This window comes from Diabrotica virgifera, chromosome 6 (genome assembly GCF_917563875.1).
Source record: "Diabrotica virgifera virgifera chromosome 6, PGI_DIABVI_V3a".
Classification (NCBI taxonomy): domain Eukaryota; kingdom Metazoa; phylum Arthropoda; class Insecta; order Coleoptera; family Chrysomelidae; genus Diabrotica; species Diabrotica virgifera.
This window is the reverse complement of record NC_065448.1, coordinates 223,155,684-223,176,186: the sequence shown is the minus strand read 5'-3', so window position 1 is coordinate 223,176,186 and position 20,503 is coordinate 223,155,684. Positions and strand designations below refer to the sequence as shown.

Below are 20,503 nucleotides of genomic sequence, written 5' to 3'. Positions count from 1 at the left end.
AAGAAAAACTATTTAAAAGAAGCCATCTTCAAAGAGCTCTAGCTCCCTTAGGAAGCATTTTCGGAGGAGGAATCTCCTGTCTTCGTTTGTCGGTAGAGTTTCTGGATACCCTGTATATGTTTACATACAGTGCAACATATTTTTTCCTTAATGAATTAATTAAAAATGTTTATACGATCCAAAAGTTATTTAATTTAGCCTTGAAGAAGCCTAGAGGCATTCCATGAATTCGTAAAATGTGCAAAATAATTAATTTAATTTAATTTAAATCTACGAATCGTGTTTTTAAGTATATACAATTCTTGACACGTGTAGTTCATCTGCAGTCATTCTTGTAAATATTTAATTAAATTTAATTAGGTATTTATCTCTTGTTAGACCTGTTTATGTGCCTGTAGATGTAAGTACTTACGTAATTAATATACACTCTGAGAAATACTCTGCACCGTACACGTGAATTTAAAGCTTGCTCTAGGTATGTTTCATTTATAAAAACAAGTTTGTTTAATTGCTAAACTACATAATTTTAATTAGAGTTTTCTGCTGTAAAATATCTTTAGGACACTGCTGGAAATGTCAAAAGCCAAGTTTATGTACAGATTAAATATATTTCTTCCTTTAATTCACGAGCGGTCTGAAGTGTAGCATAAAGTGAGCAATATAACAACTTAGTCCAGTAAATGAACTAGTGCAGTCGCCAGGGGGTGGCGGTACAACGGCCCCAACGGTCAGATGGACTTACCCAAGTTTTTTTTATGTATTTTGACCCGTAGAACACGAATTTTTACACTTGATCTGGATGTCGATAAGTTTGTTATAAACAAAGAAAAAACAGCAAATCCTGTATAAAAGGTATATTTAAAATCCCTAAAAGGGCTACATCACAAATACATAACTAGTTTTCGACTGGTTTACCAGTCATCATCAACTAGTTATGTATTTGTGATGTAGCCCTTTTTAGGGATTTTAAATATACCTTTTATACAGGATTTGCTGTTTTTTGTATTACATGGTATACAGCCAACTGCAGGAAAACCTTTTCCTTGTGGATTTTTATAAACAAAGAACTTGAGGAATTACATAACAGCAATTTTTCGCAAAACAATTTTTTTTTGCATTTTCTGGGTTATTCTAAGCAAAAAATGTTAACAAGTTTTTCGTAGGATGCATAGTTTTCGAGATAAACGCGGTTGAACTTTAAAAAAATCGAAAAATTGCAATTTTTTAACTCGATTAACTTTTGATTAACAAATAAAATGGAAATTCTGCTTACCGCATTTGAAAGTTCAAGCCAAATTATATCGGTTTTAGTTACTTGCACTGCTAAAAACTAATTTTTTTTATTGTCAAACAAAGCTATAAACAAATAGTGTTTTAATGCATGCTACGTACAAATTGCCTGTTTGTAGTCGCGCCTACTCGTTCGATTTTATATGGGAGATGCATTGAAAACATCACTCAAGCACTATGTGTTTATAGCTTTGTTTAACAATAAAAAAAGTAATTTTTAGGAATGCAAATAATCAAAAACGGTATAATTTGACTTGAACTTTCAAATGCGGTAAGCAGAACTGCTATTTTATTTTTTAATAAAAAGTTATTCGGGTTCAAAAATTGCAATTTTTCGTTTTTTTTTTAAGTTCAACCGCGTTTATCTCGAAAACTATGCATCCTACGAAAAAACTTGTAAAAACATTTTTTGCTTAGAATGACCCAAAAAATACAAAAAAATGTTTTGTTTTGCGAAAAATCGCTGTTATATAATTCCTCAAGTTCTTTGATAATACCAATCTTATGTATACCAACTGTTACCCAAAAAATTCGTGTTCTAAGGATCAAAATACATAAAAAAACTTGAGTAAGTCCATCTGAATAAAGGAGACCGTTGTACCCCCCTGGCGACAGGACTAAATGGAAACTACGGCGATACCATGTAATTTCCAGGGTCAACTCCGGATTGCATGAAAATTTGGCTTTAGCATCTAATTAACCTCCACCTCAGACCTCAGAGTTGAACGTGTGCAGTAGGTTGCCCTTACTTGGGTGATGACAGTCACCTCCCCCCTCGGGGGTGAAAAAACCCCCACGCGAAAATACATGGAGCGTTTTCGTAGTCTGACGTTAAAAATTTTTAACCTGTTCCACAATTAAAACTTCACCTGTTCCAGTGTTCCCATACGTCAAAGTTTGTCCGACTAGACACCGTTAAGCTATTATTCTTTTTCTCATGATCATCTTTCAGTGCGTCACAGTTTTTCGATTTCTCTCTAACGCATTAAATTGTATGTGACAGAAAAAAAGGCACGTCTGGGAATACTTCGGTAATTATTCTAGTTCGGTGATTATTCTAGTTGTCGATAGATGGCGCCATAATCAAAAAAGAATTATTTATTAAATAAAATAATAATATTATCAATATAATCTGTACAATTTATAAGACTATACAAATGAAAGAAAATACCATTTTATAAATGCAATAGACACAATTGATTTGGTTTTATTCCAAATTGAAAATAAAATTTGACAACTGTCAGATTTAACTAAAATGTCACGTTAGAATAAATGTCATAAATGTGTATTATCACGGACTTACCTTTTTTTCTATAATTTGTGACGCACTGAAAAATGTTCATGAAAAGGAGAATAACAAATTTTCAGCTTGCTATTAATCAACTTTTTTTTGGTACGCGGAATCCACGTCTAGTATACAACTGTACGTAATTTAGATATACTGTGCATATTTCATGTTTTTGCAATAATTATAATCGAGTTTATCTGTAAGTGTGCCGTATTTTATTAATTTTTACCATATTCTCCCGATTAATTCGACTTATCGAGGTTCCACTGTACTTTCTGTGATTAGTCTATTTAACTACGCCACTGAAATTTGTTTTTATGCATTAACTCTTGCGACCTTGTGCGAACAGCATTACATATTAACTTAATTCTCATCGAATTAAGAGGACTAACGTAAAGATGGCATTAAAATGGGGTGTAGCGGGTGCGGGAAGAATTTCGCACGATTTTGTGACTGCCGTTCAAACGTACCCCAAAAGTGATCATGTATTTACAGCAGTTGCCGCCAGGTCTAAAGCCAGTGCTGAGAAATTCGCTAAGGATCATTCGATTCCCCAGTCTTATGAAGGATATTTAGGATTAGCACAGGATAGAAATGTTGGTAAGTAGATAAACGGTAATTTTTCGTTATTATAACCTATAAAGGTCAATGTAGTTATGGTAAGCGGTTGTCCATTATTAGATAGTATTAGACATGCACTTATTCATTAAGCGTTACAATTCCTAGGGATTATAGCTTACGCCATTGCGTTCAAAATCTCATTCTTGGGTGAAAAGGATTATTACTCTATGTCATTTATAGCGCTTACTGTGTACTGTGTGTATTAGCTGCTGATGTGACTCCTTTCCATTTCTTCCTGTCCTTGAACTGAACTTTCCAGTCTTTAACATTCATTGTTCTTAATTTTCGTCTACATCATCCAACCATCTTCTTCTGGCTTTCCTATATACCTGGGCCATAGTGGTGTCCAGTTAGTTATCCTTTTCAGCATTTCTGAGTGTGAGCGTCTCCGTATATGTGTTATGGCGAGCACGCCACTGTGTGCGTTTTTATTCCCATATCTAGACTACAGCGGAGATGAGAAACACCCACGCTGATGATTTCGAGGTGTCAATGATATGTGCCAGGGCTGTGAGAGGTTTTAAGAAATTTTGTATTCATTAATTTGGAATTCAGTATCGTTTTGTACTCTGAACTGTTAACATCTAAATAAAACTTGTGCATTTCCTTCAATAGTTTCGTTACTTAATTCTCCAACGAACACTCATAATTTTATACAGAATAAAAGTTATGTCCCACCTATTCTTAGCGAAGAGATTTTAAGTATCTGACTTTATTTTCTCCCTTTACTTCTTCTTCAATTTCGGCGTTTGTTTTCAGTCTTCTTTCTCCCTCTCTTGTTACATTGGGGCCCAGTGTTGTTCTGATTATTTTTTTTCTTTCTAATTTTATAAGGCTATCTTCGTCTTTCTTATATGTAACAACAGGTCTTATCTACAGGAAAAAGGCTTATGTAGGTTCATTCTTGTTCTCTTACTTAAAGAGTCTAGCTTTTCAGCATATCTATACATTTCATATGTTTTCTGCCTTTCAGAATTCTTTTCTCTATTCTCTCTTTTCCGGTTTTATTAGATGTTTCTGAGTTGTCTCATCCTTTCCTATTCTCATGTATTTTGTTTTGTATGCTAGCTTCTCAGCATATTTCTATCCATTCCATATGTTTTTTGCCTTCCAGAATTATTTCCTCTATTCTCTCTTTTCCGGTTTTATTGGATGTTTCTGAGTTGTTGTCTCGTCCTTTCCTATTCTCATGTATTTTTTGTGCTGGTTTATCTCTAGCCCTACTATATTTGCTTCCTTATCTAATTTTTCCATTGCTCTTATAAGTATCATCTTCGTCTTTGCTATGATAACTATACTTATACAGTACGTAATTCGTTCAGCTGGACATAGGGAATATACATTGAGAGAATTGTGGCAACTGCGCTTACCTGTGTTAGTTGAAGCTTCTGTTCGAGTATGAGTTTTTGGTGCAATAGAGCTGTTACAAGGAATAGAATGAGTGAGTTTTGATGCCAGGCTGTCCATAAATAAATCAAAAACAAAGTTTATGATTAATAACTTAATATTTTACTTTAATTTTTAAAACATTTTTTATTTAAAAACTAATTTCAAAACTATACAGTTTTCCCATTCCCTTACGCCAAAAATATTTAGCTAATACATTGTCATATTTTGACGTTTATTTGTGTCAGTCGAAATTGGTTGCCAATTTTGAGGTTAATGTCTCTAATCCCTAACATATAATAGTCCATAGTATTTGCAACCATATTGTCATCGAGAGAGCTCAGTTGCCACAGTTGTCTGAATATAATACAATTAATATGTATATATGTATCTAAATATATACAATGTATGTTCCCTATGTCCAGCTGAACAATTTACGTACTGTATCATCTGCATATGCTATTACTTGAAGTTGATCTGTAATAATGTTTTTGTTTAAAATTTGTCCTTTTTTTATTGCTTCTAATATCAGGTTAAAGAATGTCGGGGAGATAAAGTTACCTTGTTTCACACCTTTGCTTACTTTGTTTTTCTTAGAAGTTGTTCCGTTGAAACTTATATTTGTTCACTCGTATTAAAGTGGGGATTCCAATATTAATATAAATCCGCTAGGAGCATTAACTATGATTATAGGTTACGTGGTACACTCTGACGTCGCGGGGGACGATCTTATGTGTATGGTTTATGTGTGATTTACAAAAACAAGAGATTATTTAAAATTTTACTATTTGTATTGTGCTAATGTACATACCAATACGTTAATAGAAAGTTGCTATAAATACTCTATATGGTAGAAAATGTCTGATATAATACAGAAATATACATTAAATATTGACAGACAGCCGAAGTGTGACGTACGTCACACAATATGACTGTCATATTGTTATTTGTAAATAAAGGTTGAAAAGCCAGGGTTTATCCAATCTCAAGCCTTTTTAATTCCTCTAAAGTTGAAATTTTGTTTCCTCTGTTGGTTTTTCTGCTTAAGTCTAGTGTTTTTAGAATAATACCATCATAATTTGGTCTTAAATTTCTATGAAAGAATGTTTTTTAGTGATATTCACCAAAGGAACTTTTGTGAACCATTGTATTTTGTATAATAAAAATGGTAATGTGCTTTGCCCCGGATTGTTAATACAGTGAAAGAGGCATATATAGATTGTTTGCGTTTTCAAACGATCTGGACCTCGATTTTTGACACTTCGCTTCGTTATCGATCATTCGCTATCTGTACACTAAACAGATACGAAGCGAATACGTTCGATAACGAAGCGAAGGGTCAAAAATCGAGGTCCTGGTTGCAAAGAAGATGAGGTGGATTTCGTTACTAAGGTAAAAAATCATAGTGAAGAAAAAGAACTGAATTTATCGCCCCTGGGGGAAGGTTTACAAATTATGCCACCATGAGAAGCACTGTCGACATATCATATACCCTCCATGTCAACCCTCCCAGCGGATAGAGTGTTGTATTTAAAAAATGAAAGTGACTAATGATATCATCAGAAAAATTGTAAATCTGGCAATGTTGCATTAAATGTGAAATTTTCATATTGCATATCCTAGTTTTTCTCCAATCCGTACTATCATTATATTTCTTCTTTTATTGTGCAATTGCAGATATTGTCTACGTCGGTAACCTAAACCCTCAACATTTCGAAACAACCAAGATGATGCTGGAACACGGCAAACACGTCTTGTGCGAAAAACCGTTTACTATGAACGAGAAGCAAACCAGGAGATTGTATCAGATAGCGCAAGAAAAAAAATTGTTTTTAATGGAAGCCATATGGTCCAGATTCTTTCCGGCAACCATGGAAATGAAGAGACTTATCGACAGTGGAGCTATTGGAGAGGTTCTGCATGCTTCTGTTCATTTTGGACATCAGATCGATCATGTTGATAGAATAACGTAAGTTTTCTTTCTATCTAGATCCTTTAGTGATCATGTTTATTTGTATTTATCAGCATAAACCATGCAAAACTCTTCTTCTTCTTTTTTTGTGTGTACATAACTCTGTTTGTTTTCTCAATGTGTATGCAGTAAGTTGTCGTCCTATCGTTTTCGTGATCTCCTCACTGATCATCTTCTATTGGAGAACGGTCGGGAACATCTCTCGACATCTTTACGGCTTCTATCTGTCGTCATTCGTCTTTATTGTTCCACTATACTCTTCTCTTTCTCACCTAGTCCTTTATGTTCTCCACTTTGTATCTCCGTTGTATATCGATATTTCTAGCTCTATCCCATAGTGTCCTACCATCGATTTTTCTTAGGGTTTAAGTTTGCTCTTTCTAGCATTCTGTTTTTCCTCTCTATGTCAGGTGGTGGATCTACCCCGTATGTCATTATTGGCCTGATGACTGTTTTGGAAATTCTGCCTCTCATTTCTTTCTCATTTTTATTTCTCCATATTATTTCATTCATGCAACCTTCGACTCTGTTTGCTCTATGTACTTGATCTTACACTTCTTTTTCGAGCTTTTTGTAGCTCGCTAGTTTTTGTAGCTATCAGTTTGTTTGTTACTTTGGTCGTTTTAGTGTTGTGTTGAATAAATTAATTTCTCTGTAATTCTCCGGGTCAGATTTGTCTCCCTCTTGGAAAAGAGGTATTAGGATGCTTGGTATCATTTTATTTTATTAGTTTACTCATTAGGATTAGTTTTAATAGTTGTTTGGTCGAATATATTCTTCCGTAATTTAGAAGTTCATTCAAAATTCTGTAATGTCTTGGTGATTTTCTATTTTTTATTTTCCTTTATGCTTAGTTTGCCTCTCCCTCCTTAATGTTTATTTCTTCGTTTGTCGTCACTCTTGTGTTGGTGGTGCATTATCTTCGCCTTTAGCACATAGAGATCGAAAGTAGTCTGCCCATGTTTCCTTCTGAATGTGTTCTGAATCTGATCATGCTCTTGATCTTTGAAAAGGTATAGAATGGAATAAAAGAGGTTTGGTGTAGTAGAAATGCAAAAAAATTAGTCGGTATATTTCGTTTCTAAGTGTATTTGTAGAGTATATTTGTAGAGTATACAGTGTATAGAGTATAAAATATTGACACTTGAAAAACTAACCATTTAAGATCCAATCTGTATACCAATTTGGAAAAATGCTGAAATACAAAATAAAGCATTTCTCTTTATTTTTAGGGTAGTGTATTACTGTGATACAGACATTATGTTAATTCTGAAGAGAACAACATATTGCCCTAAACTAAAACACTTTTACTTCCCTATTCCATGAAAAATTCCCCTTTTTAAAAGATCTGGCAATAAAGTTCCGAATTGTCTCGTATATTTCGGAGGCTGTCGCTAAAAGGACTGTAGCTAAGGCTTGAGGCAGGGTTTCAACAATATAATTCCCGGATGTAGGACAACCGAGTGGAAGTTATAGAGTTTTACTCACATTCTCACAGGTGTTGCAGCCCCGAATCATTTTAAACTCTAGACGATTTTTAGTACTTAACCCCATACAAGGAAGCTTTTTTATCTCTTTTAACTTTAAATGTATTTTAAAATAAAGCTTAGTTTAAAAACATTTATTAAAATATGCAGTATTGTTTTCAGTTCATAGTCTGAACGCCACTTCGGCAGAAATTTTAACGTTTGTTGGGGTTATGCTCTTATCGGGATATCATCCACTGCCTTGCAGACGGCTTTACTGGACTGTAGCTGTGGGTAACTGTGGGTATTGTGGCTCTTCCACTCGCCTTCCTCAAACTGGTCTAGGAAGAGGTGGTGATATTTTTATAGATCTAATTAATCACATGCAATAATTGCATGTGATTAATTATTGAGAAAAGGACATAGACTTAATTTTGACAATCTTTTTACGTCGGTAGCATTGTTGCAAGAATTAAGTTCAAGAGAAATTGGAAGCACGGGAGCATTGCGTGAAAATCGCTGTAATGCCACAATGAAACTGCCAGAAAAAAGTCTGTGGAAAAAAAAGAGAGAGGTGACGTGGCTACTTCTTCGTCTGGTGATCTTTTGCTCGTTCGCTGGAATGATAATAACGTTGTCACAATGCTTACCAATTGTGACAAAGTATATCCTATGAAAAAAGCAAGCAGATATTCTCGTGCAGAAAAAAAAAGATTACAATCGATATTCCAGGTCCCATTGAACGATACAACAGCAACATGAGAGGCGTTGATATAATGGATCAATTCGTGGCTTCTTACCGGTGCCGAATTAGACCAAAAAAGTGGTGGTGGTCTTTTTTTTATGGACTGTAGATGTAGCATGTGTAGGGTAATTCAAGGACAGATGGCGCAGAAGGTGACATGGCGCAATGATTTTACAGCGCCATCGCTAATGTTAGAATGAAAGCAGCTGCGCTCTGACTGACGTAGCTTAGTTCATATCAAACAAGCCAGGAGCGCCTAAAGATACAGTGCGGCTCCCTACTTTGCGCATGCGTCAAAATATTTACAACGTTGTCATGTTGTTTACACATTGACATCGCCGGGAAATTCAAAATGCTAGGAATCTTTTATTTTGACAAATGACATAATATTTTTGTAATGTAAATATAAAAATAACCTATAAAAATAAAATTCTATTTTGTTTTACCCTTAAGGTTTTACCTGTACCTGTAAAAGGGTATTAAGAAAATATAAGATCATTGAAAAGAGTAAAACGTTGAATTTAATTATTTTGTCAGTTAAAGAACAACATAACCATCATACAATATGGAAGTGCTATTTTAGGTTTAGAAGTTTTTAAATACTTTTGCATATTGTATATAAAATGACACCATTGCAGAATCTTCAGTCAGACAGTAGTTGAAGTGCTGTATAATCAATCACAAATTGCCTCAAGAATTGTTATAGAAAGAATATTTGGTATTTTATGCAGAAAAGATTCCCCATATTAGTATGTGAAATGAAATGCAAGTTACCTTTTGTTTGAAGAATAATATCAGCTTGTATACTTTTACATAATATTTCAGTTGTTAATAGAGAAAACATTGAAATACTGGAAAAGGAGGATGCTGTTATTTAATCGAACAAGCTGTGGCAGTACCTACATTTTCAACCAGGAGCAAATCTAGTGTAACTAAATGTTGTGTGTGTGTGTTTGTTTTAAAAGATTATTCTCCATTTAACTCAAGCCTAAATGGTTCCCACATAACAATTTCATGTTCTTGGTAGATTCGATATTCAATATTCGATAAATAGACTATTGATTATGTATTTTAGAAAGGAACTACAACGTTAACGGGGTTTTATTGTTTCATATAGTCAATGGACTTTTAAATATGAAAAACCCGCGGAGTGCTACCATTTAAAGGGGTGAGTTTTTGAGAAAGGGGTGAATTAATCCCTAGGCACAGGACGAATTAGGGTGAGTTCTATGCACTTTTGGTACAAACACATCTGCAGAAAAATTGTTCCAGGTTAAATTTACTATCGAAACATTACATTTTAAAGTTAAAAATATTTTTTTTTACAAAAATATATTCAAAAGAAAAGCAAGAAAAAAAACTTCAATCCTTACTCTTTAAAATGACATTTAGTAGAAGTCTCTATGATGTATGATTTCCAAAATATGATTTTTCAAATTTCGCCACTCACAGCGATTTTGGCCCATTTTCCTTGTTACTTCTCAAACATTGTTCTGTAACTTTTTTCTACGTAGCTTTAGGTATATGCAATGTTACATTTAATAGGAAAAAAGGTCAATTACCTTTAAAAAGTTTTATACTTTTAATGATTTTTGATATATTTTACGATTACAGTAGACTCCTGTAAGTTCGGCCTCGGTTAGTTCGGTCTCCGCTTAGTCCGGCCGGCTCTCTGAGCATTAGTCACACACTTTGCACACCAAAATCATTAGAAAAGAAAATTCAGAAAAAAATTACTGACTTTTTTTAAGTGTTTGAGAAGCCAAACCACCAATGTGCAATAATATTTTTAAATTTATTAGGCCTAGAGTTCTGTAAGTATTGTTTTATAGTATTTTTGTAACGGTCTATCTTTTCATATATTATGTTAAATATATGTCAGAGTATTCCTCTGTGTTGTCTTCTACTTAATGTACAAGTGTTTTGTTTTTGCTAGATCCATACAAACAATAAATGGGCATATTTTAGATAAGCATCGGTTAGTTCGGCCACTTTTAAGTTCGGCCTAGGGTCCGGTCCCGAGGTGGCCGAACTTACGGGAGTCTACTGTATTTTTAAATTTCTCATTATAACTTTTTTTATTGTATGTAGGTATATAATTGGTAGGTATATTATTGTCTAATAAAAAGAAAGCTTATTTTATTTACTTTAAAATGGTGTATCGTAAAAAATTCTGGGACTATTTTTAAACAAGATTCGAACCCTATGGAAAACTTTTTTATTATTAACTTTATGAAAAAAAAAATATGATATAATATGCAATCATATTTTTCTAATTGAAAAAAATAAAAAAAAATTTAAAATTTTTCTCAAATTACGGATACTCTTGGATATCCTACGGATATCGTGTTTAAGAATTGTCGTAGAATTTTTTGCAATACACCATTTTAAAGTAAAGAAAATAAGCTTTTTTATTCCACAATGTATATACTTAAACGTACAAGAAAAAAAGTCATAATGAGAAATTTGAAAAAGCATAACTTCCTTAGAAAGAGCTGTATAAATAACCTTATACAATAGACTATTTTAAAGGTAATTAATTTCTCTTTCTACTATTGCATATACGTAGAAATGCACACGAAATAGTTACAGAACAATGTTTGCGAAATAATGGGGAAAATTGCCCAAAAATGCTGTGAGCGGCAAACTTAGAAAAATCCTATTTCGGAAACTATAAATCTTAGAGAATTTTACCAAACTTCATTTTAAAGAGGAAGGATGGAAGTTATTTTTCGCTAAAGCAATGCCTATACCTATATCCCTGTGGAAAATAGTTATGGGACTAAAAACAAAATTGCTTTCTTTCATGTTTTTTTCTTGCTTTTATTTTGAATATATGATTTTTGTAAAAAAAAATATTTTTGACTTTAAAATGTGATGTTTGGATAGTAAATTTAACCTGGAACAATTTTCCTGTAGATGTGTTTATATCAAAAGTGCATAGAACTCACCCTAATTCGCCCTGTGACTAGGGACTAATTCACCCCTTTCTCAAAAACTCACTCATTTCAATGGTAGCACTCCATGGTTTTTTCTAATTTAGAGACAGATATGAGACAATAAAATCCCGTTAACGTTGTAGTTCCTTTTAGTTCTCTTATTTTGAACATAATCAATAGCCTAAAAGGTTTATTCCAAGAATAAACTTTTACGAATATTCTAAGTAACTACATACATGAATGTGCTCAGTATATTTGGTCCGAGAATATTCTTCGAAGTATATGCAAAAAACATGAAATTTAGAATGTTTTTATAGTACATGCTATGCTTCTACTACACACATACTAAAAAGAATATATTCCGACGAATGTTGGTAGTGTATGCTTTGAACATGAAAGGAAAATCATTGTTATGTAGTATAATGTTGATAATTTTATTTTTATTGGACTGCAGTTTGTTAATAAATTTATAAATAAATAGGTATATTATATTGGTGACTGATTTGATTTTAAGTATTTTATTATTAGCAATTTATAAATACATGATATTGGTGTTTGATTTTGAGTATCCTTTAAAATTTATTTTATATCTCATTCTGTTAAAAGGCCTTCCACAACTAGCAAAAATGTATGAACAAGGAAGTTATTTTAAAGGACAAAAATAATAATAGAAAAATTAGCTTTATGGTGTTTTTTTATTAATTTTTTTGACAGTATGTTTAAATAAACAAATGCTGATGGCATGAAAATGAAAGTGTAATACATACTTTTGGCTCAAAACTTTATAGATTATGGGACTTATGACCCCGTTAAACCTCGGTTAGCTAATCGGGACAGAAAAGTACCTCTTTGGGCCTCTTGCGTTGTAATATCATGTATAATCATAATATCATCATCATTGGCTCCGCAACCCATGGTGGGTCTTGACCTGTTCCAGAATCAGCTTCCTATCCCTACCTTGGTTTTCCAATTTCGCACTCCTAATCATAATAATAAGTACAATTGTGTTTATGTCTATGTTATGCATACATTTCTGTCCTGATTAAACCCTGGTTAGCTAATGGCGGTTTAACCGGGACATAAAGTACCGGCCCTATATCTAAATAATAAAGGATTAAAATTCCAAAAACCTTTGTTTTATTGTATTAACCTGTTTATATTGTTAATGCCATACGTATATTATGTTATATCTGTTGAATTGAACTGTACTTTTTAATCCAGAATTTTAACAAATCCTAAGCTTTTCCACAATTTCACAAGCATATTTGTGCATTCAAATTAATTGAAATTACATCTTATATATCTATACCTACTAAAAATATTTATTTCTACACAAAAATGTCTAAATTAATAATTATAAAGAATGTCTATGTGATTCTTGTAATTAACAGTTTAAAATTATTTACAAATTATATTTATAGCTTCAATAAATGTCCTTGTTTCATATTGATTTGGGTCAAACCATGCATAATCTGTATCTGAGAATAAACTTTTATTTAGGAATCCTTTTTAATGAATAAAACAGGACATACATAACCAACTTAGATCCAAATATCCAAAATATAAAAATAAATCCAATATCAAATAATCCGATCAAAGATGTGACAGTGACAAATACAAAATACAATTGAAGTTAGACGCGTTTCTTGTTTCTCAACGTAATTTGTCCTTCAAACTATCTCGGAAACGGCAACGTTGGAGTTGAGGACACGCACGCGCAAATTAGGGAGCCGCACTGTATCTTTAGCCGCTCCTAAACAAGCCTCCATACCGTTTGTGCTCATCGGATAAATATCTACTTCAATAATAATTTATACGTGATTCGGACGGTACAAAAGTATTTTTTCGAATTCTTTCTGTGTGTTATTGGACTTTAAATTTAATAATAATTTTAGTCGCAGTATCGTATCAAGTAAATAAATACATTTAAGTTTTCATATATAACCTCAAAATTGTGCATTTTTCCAAAGGTGTCTGATTTTTGAGGTGCGCCATCTCACCTCTCACAACGAGGATAGATGGTTCATTTATTGTTGAGGGGAGATGGCTCACTAATAATTCCTCTTCTTTTCAGTATGCCAACCAAATACAAGCGCATTGGAAGTTGTTCCAGGGCGAGTTGGACAGAACAACAATTAGCCGAAGCCATTCAAGCTGTCAATGAAAATAGAGTGAGTGTTAATGAGGCTGCTCGAAATTTTGAGGTACCGGTAACCACTCTACGAAGAAGAAAATTGAGTGACAATACAAAGAAAGGCCCTCTTGGACCCTCCTTCACGTTAGGCGAAATTGGTGAAAAAAAGTTGGTCGAACATATCCTAAAACTTCAAAAAAAAAACGGATTTTCTCCTACTCGAACCGATTTACAAAGTATGGCTTTCCAATTGGCCGAACAGCTGGGCATTAAACATCATTTTAGTAAGGAGTTGAGATTATCTGGTTTTCCATGGCTGCAGTTACTTCTGCAGAGAAACCCAAGGCTGTCAGTGAGAAAAGCAGAAGGGGTATACATTAATAGATCCTTGTGTATGAACAAAAAAGACGTTGAGCCTTACTTTCATCTGCTAGAAAATACTCTAACCGAGAAAGATCTTTGGAATAAATCTGGACACATCTACAATATGGATGAGACGGGTTTACAACTGAATATTAGGCCAGGACATGTTGTTGTTAAGAAAGGATCTGAAAACATCGCAAATATCAGCTCTGGTGAAAAGGCAGAAACCATCACCGTTATAGCCTGTTGTAACGCGGAAGGCGTTTTTCTTCCGCCAACCTGCATAATGAAAGGGAAAAATAAAAAGCAAGAGTCCGAGGATGGGATGCCTTCAGGATCCTTGGTCTACATGTCGGAAAGATCAGCCTATGTCAACAGTGACATATTTTTTCAGTGGCTGAAAGATCAGTTCGTCCCCAGAAAGCCGACGGGAGTAGTTTTGTTACTGCTTGGTGGTCATGCTTCACACTGCAGTAACGTTCAGATGCTAGAATACTGTGTTGAACACAACATCATACTGCTTTGTTTACCAAGTTATACGACACAATTCTTGCAACCACTACATAGGTGTTTCAGATCGTTAAAGTTAAACTACTACTCAGCTTGCAATTTATACATTAAAAATAATCCAGGACGAAAGCTCACTAGACTGCAATTTGGAAAGTTACTTGCTGAAGGATGGAACAAGTCTGCAACTGTAAGTAATGGAACTTCGACATTTAAGGCTACTGGAATTGTGCCATTTAATCCTTCTGCTATCCCAGATGACGCCTATTTAACTGAAAATAATATTGTACTTGAGGTTCCTGTCGTTTCTGATGCAGGTAAAAATAAACAAATTCCAGAAAGCAATTCTCAAAGTGTCAACAAACCTGTATCTGATGATGATCAACAACCTTGCTGAAGTTGGCAGACTGAATATGATTCTGTACCAGAAGGACAAAATGAATCAGTTGCAAAAACTAACGCAAATACTCCCGTTGAAAATATCCCTGGAAAAATGCTAGATATAATCTCATCCGTTTCAATTATTTCCGCCAAAGTTAATTCGGTTCGAAAAAGGAGCAAGCAGCTAGCGGAAATTTTAACTGCAGAGATATCCATTGGCGAAAAAAAGAACAAAGAGTCTAAGAAAAGGGAGAAATAAACCATGTAATTAAAACCAGTGTTGAAGAAGCCAAAAGTCACCAAAAAGAAAACTAAGAGAGCTTTCAAAAGCGAATCATCCTCAGACGAAGGTCTAGAGGCAGCTACATTGGATGACTTTTCAGATGCTATGGATGACGATGACCAAGCTTGCACCGGTTGTGGCGAAATATATTCCCAAACCACAAAATCTAACGACTGGGTTAATTGCATGCATTGTTCCAAATGGTTTCACGGTTCCTGCTTCAAGTTTGTGAACTTTTGCCACGACTGTGGCGTTATTATGTGCAAAACAAAGTGAAATTTTGGCTAAAACACTTTTTTTTTGGTGCACCATCTCACTTCAACATTGTGGGCCATCTCACCTCAACACTGTGGAGGAGATGGTTTTTGCTAACTATTTTTATTTTATTTGTGAATTATAAGTTTTATTTTTTAATGTATTTTATTACTTATTACATGTTTCCTAAACTCAATAAAGATTCGGTAAAAAAATTAACACTGATTCTACTTTAACATTTAGAAACTTTAGCATGAAATTTAAAAACCTGCGGCATCTATCCTCGAATTACCCCTACAAGGTTGGCTTTTATATCGCCGACTTGGTTATGATATACCATTATTGAACTTTAGGCGCCAATGCACAGTTTATCTTTTAAAATCATTTGGAACTTGGAACCCTTCCAAAAACACCTGGTGTCAAAACGTCTTTAAATTTTTCACCTGTACTTCAAGAACTCCGAAAAGACCACACTGATCATATTATTCAGAAAGGTGCGTCCAAGTATCGCCGTTGTAAGGTCTGTGGCAATCGGACATCCCATCTTTGTACTAAATGTGACATTGCATTACACCCAGATAACTGTTTTAAAGTATTTCACGCATAGAATGTTTGTTGTTAGATGTTATTAACTGAATTTAATAAATAAATACTAATTTTTTCATTTATTTTTATATTTACATCGCTTAATCCCAGTGGCAACTAGAGTTGCCAGGCTGCCATTTGGGCAGTTTTAATTACCATTTTTACATTTAAGGTACCATAGAAGTTCCGTGACTAAAACATTTCACAAAAAAAATCACTAGGGAATTCTGGGCGTGGATGGGTTAATATCAACAATAGTTTATATTAGAGTGTGATTTTCCCTAAAAAATGTCTTCATTTGTTTATTATAGGGCGATGGATCTTGGAGGCGGAGCCATTCTAGATCTCGGCGTCTACATTCTGCAATTTCAACAGTATGTCTTCAGAAATCTTAAACCGATCAAAATAGTCATCAATGGGCACGTTAACAAATTCGGAACAGATGAGTCCTGCGGAGCTGTTATTACATACCCAGAAGGAAAGATGGCTGTTGTAAGTACATCAACTCGGTTAAAATTACCCAACGAAGGAATTGTGGTTGGGACTAAAGGAACGCTTAGACTGCCTGACTTTTGGTGTCCTGATAAGCTGATAATGCCTGACGGTAGTGTTAAAACATATCCTCTTCCAGTAAGTTCAGTGCCATTTTTACATCACAATAGTGCTGGTTTATGTTACCAAGCTGAAGAAGCAAGACAGTGTATTAAAAAAGGTAAAATATATTAGTTTCTTAATCCAGATTTTAATTATCTTAAAAGTAAAGATTATTCAGATTATTCATATTCATATTTCGGCTTTAACTTAGTCTCATCGGAGCACCTGTGTAGAGGTACTAAATGGAATCTTTAGTTCCTGCCTCTTTTGACTATCTTTTAATTTTCTAGTTTAAGGATTTTCATTTTAACTATGGTCTGTTGTTATACCAAGAGGAGTAACTCAAATTTACCGCGCAGTAATGCTTGTTTGTAATTGGCCCAACCTCAGGCAAGTATACTCCACTGTTATAAAATTTTGACACTAATGACATTTTATGAAATTTTGACATAACTGGCATTTCATAGGTTAATTAAGTTATGTCGGCAATTTTTTGTGTTTTCTGCGTTATTCCTTTAATTTTTAGTCTACTTTTGTATAAAAACAGTTGTTTTTAAAACTCTTTAGAGACGTATTAGTATAATATCTCTCTCTCGTTTCATCCCTCCTTGTGGAGTATTGGGCGCTTATGAGTTTCTTGGCCAAAAGTGTAAGATTGCTGTCTGGCCGGGACAGCGCATCTTCTTTTGTTTCTATTCTCTGGATAAATTGTGAACTAATTCCCTCCACTCTCTTCTATCTTTTGCTCTCTTTTTGACTTCGCCCCATCTTAGTCCAATTTTTTCGTATTCTGTCGTTGTTGTTCTTTTCCAGCTGTTGTCTGGTCTGCCTCTCTTTCATTTCCCCTCTGGTTGGTATTCAAGTGCTTGCCTTGCTAAGCTGCTTTGGTCTTTCCTCAAAGTGTGGCCGATCCATTTCCATTTTTTCCTTGACTGTAGTAGATATGTTAGTTTGCTTTGTCCTTTCTCATAGTTCTGTATTAGTTATTTTGTTTGGCCAGTATATTTTCAGGATTTTTCTTATATATTTTTTTACAAATGTTTGTAGTTTTTTAGATGTATTTTCGTCCTGTTTCCATGTGTCTGCTCCATAGAGCAGTATACTTTTAATGCTTCTGTTAAAGATTTTAATTTTTGTTGTTTCCGATATTTCGTTTGTTTGCCAAATTCTATTTAAAAAGTTGAGTGCGTGTTGAGCCTTTGTTATTCTCGTCTGTATGTCCTTTTTGCACCCCCGCTTCTTTTCATGACAGATCCCAGATATGTGAACTTGTCTACCTCTTCTACTTCTTTACAGTTTATCATTATTTTATTATTTGGATGGTTATTATTTTTTAGAAGTTTAGTTTTCTCTATGTTTATTCGAATTCCGATCGTGTCGGAGTACTGTGTCAATTTGTCAATTTTTGCTTGAATATTATTTCGGTGTTCAGTTATCAGGCAGATGTCATCTGCAAATTCGAGATCTTCTAACTGTTTGAATAGGTTCCACTTGATGTCTGTTCGATCGTCAATTACTTTTCTCATTACCCAATCTATCATAATAAGGAATAGGGTAGGGGATAGTACACGACCCTGTTTGACTCCCTTTCTATGGATATTTCTTCTGTTACTTCAACTGAATGTTCTAGTTTGGCTTTGTATCCTTCGTAGAAGAGTTTAATAAAGTTTATGATTTTTAGTGGTATTAGTAGAATATAATAATTATAAATTACCGTCGAAGACCGACATGGTCAACCAAAAAAGAAGATATATTTGGTGATTTTTCTAGTGACTTTCTTGGGTGTGAATCTGTCTTTTTAGTTTACTCCTCCTGGTTTAAAAACAAACCATAGAATATTTAGCAAGTTCGTGACATCTATAGATGTAGTAATAATAAACTGGGAAATAGAAGTCAGGAAAACAAGTGAAGCCGATTTTTTAAAGTTTAGTGAGTGTGTTATCCGCTAGGTGAAATAAATAAGGGGGCAAAATTGTAAACCATGTTTTAAATTTCACTTGTTTCCTACGTCATGATATTTACATGTAATTTTGTGAGAGTGATTATATTTATAGTTAAAAGTAAGATAGTCTTTTGGTAGAAAAATTACGATTTTTAATTTTTACACGAGTGTATTTTCAAATAAAAATTAGATAAAACTTTGTAATTTAGCTGGACACTGAATCAAGAAACATAAATAAGCTACAGTCATATGAAATGTGGTCTTACAGAAGGATTCTTAAAATAGCATATATACAGAAGAAAACGAATAGGGAAATATTTTAAGAAAGGGGCAAAGAATACAAAATAATAATCACAATAAAAATAAGAAAGCTAGAAAATGTAGGATACGTAATGAGGGGACAGCGATATGAAATTCTGAGATTGATAATACAGGGAAAGATAGGAGAAGGACGCAGTATAGGAAGATGGAGAGTGTCATCATTGAAAAAATTAAGGGACTGGTTTAATGTCATCGGAAACAAGTGAAATTTCAAACATTATTCATATTTTTTGCCCCCTTATTTTTTCACCTAGCGGACAACCCGCGTACTAAACTTTGAAAAATCGGCTTCACTTATTTTCCCCCGAGTTTTCTAAAATTTCGCGCCATCTATGAACCATTAGATTTATTCTTTTATTCGTTCTGCAAACAAAATTATTGAGACCGTGGTTAAGAGAGGGAGCTCGACGTTTTTCAATCGATAACATGATGTCTTTTTTAAACAGAGAGAGATGCAAGACATTTTTACAAACCATTTAGTGTACAGAAAGAAAAGACCATGAAAAGACAAAATAGAGAACAAAAGGCGGAGTAGGGTATATTATAGATCTCGGCTGTTTCTGTCATACAGCTAACGAAGGAGGTGTAATAAATACGTTTTAATTAAAGAAACACTAAAGGGGAAAATCCTAAATAAATAGTTGGATAATCCGCCAAGAAATACGTACCTATTTATTAGAATGGCTTTCTTAAAAAATTTTGGCTTGAGATTTAGATTGGTATGAAATACATTGGTACATAATATGAAAATGAATGACAGCGTACGTTTCAGTCTCCTTAGACCTAATCAGATGACTTCCCATAGAGCACACAACGTCCGATGGACGTCCATATAACGTACATTTAAAGTCCAAACGTCCATGGACCAAAACTGGACGTGCTATGTACGTACATTACGCGACGTCCATTGGGCGTTTGATTTCAACGTACATTGGACATCCATTTGTGGTCCACGGAGATTTTACACAAAACGCGACTATTCTTATAAGTAATGATATATATATATATATACTACATTCGCTCCCGCGAGATTTTTTTTTGACACTGACGTTAGTAATTTCTTTTTTGAAAAGTTCAGTTGTCAGAAGTGACTGGAAATTACTACAAAACCAACGCACCTGCTCATATCCAATATTATTAATAGTAAACAGACATAAAAATAACATAAACCTTACGCCAATCAATAATTATTTATTTAAACCATTATAATGTATTGATAACAAATGAGAAAATTATTTATTGTACAAAATAAAAATATTTTATAGAAACAAACTTCACAAAATTTTATAAGATTAGTAGACACTCCCACTATTTCTAATAATTCTTCTTTTTTTAATGAAAGATTAAGTTGATTTGAGTTGATTTTAGCAGTTAATAGTGTGAGGTAGGAATTTTTGTGTTGTAGGTTTCCTATCCCGAATGTGTCAAAAA

At 33.8% G+C, this 20,503-nt stretch overlaps 1 protein-coding gene across 1 annotated transcript in view; it reads left to right on the top strand.

Annotated features, from left to right (window-relative positions):
* The first annotated feature begins 2,899 nt into the window (after positions 1 to 2,899).
* LOC126886748 (trans-1,2-dihydrobenzene-1,2-diol dehydrogenase-like) overlaps positions 2,900 to 20,503 on the top strand; it is a 34,545-nt gene continuing 16,941 nt past the window's right edge. The window contains exons 1-3 of the mRNA XM_050653765.1: positions 2,900 to 3,178; positions 6,263 to 6,554; positions 16,527 to 16,927. Of these exons, the coding sequence (XP_050509722.1) occupies positions 2,977 to 3,178; positions 6,263 to 6,554; positions 16,527 to 16,927 (895 nt within the window). The 5' untranslated portion in view covers positions 2,900 to 2,976. The remainder of the gene's footprint in view (positions 3,179 to 6,262; positions 6,555 to 16,526; positions 16,928 to 20,503) is intronic.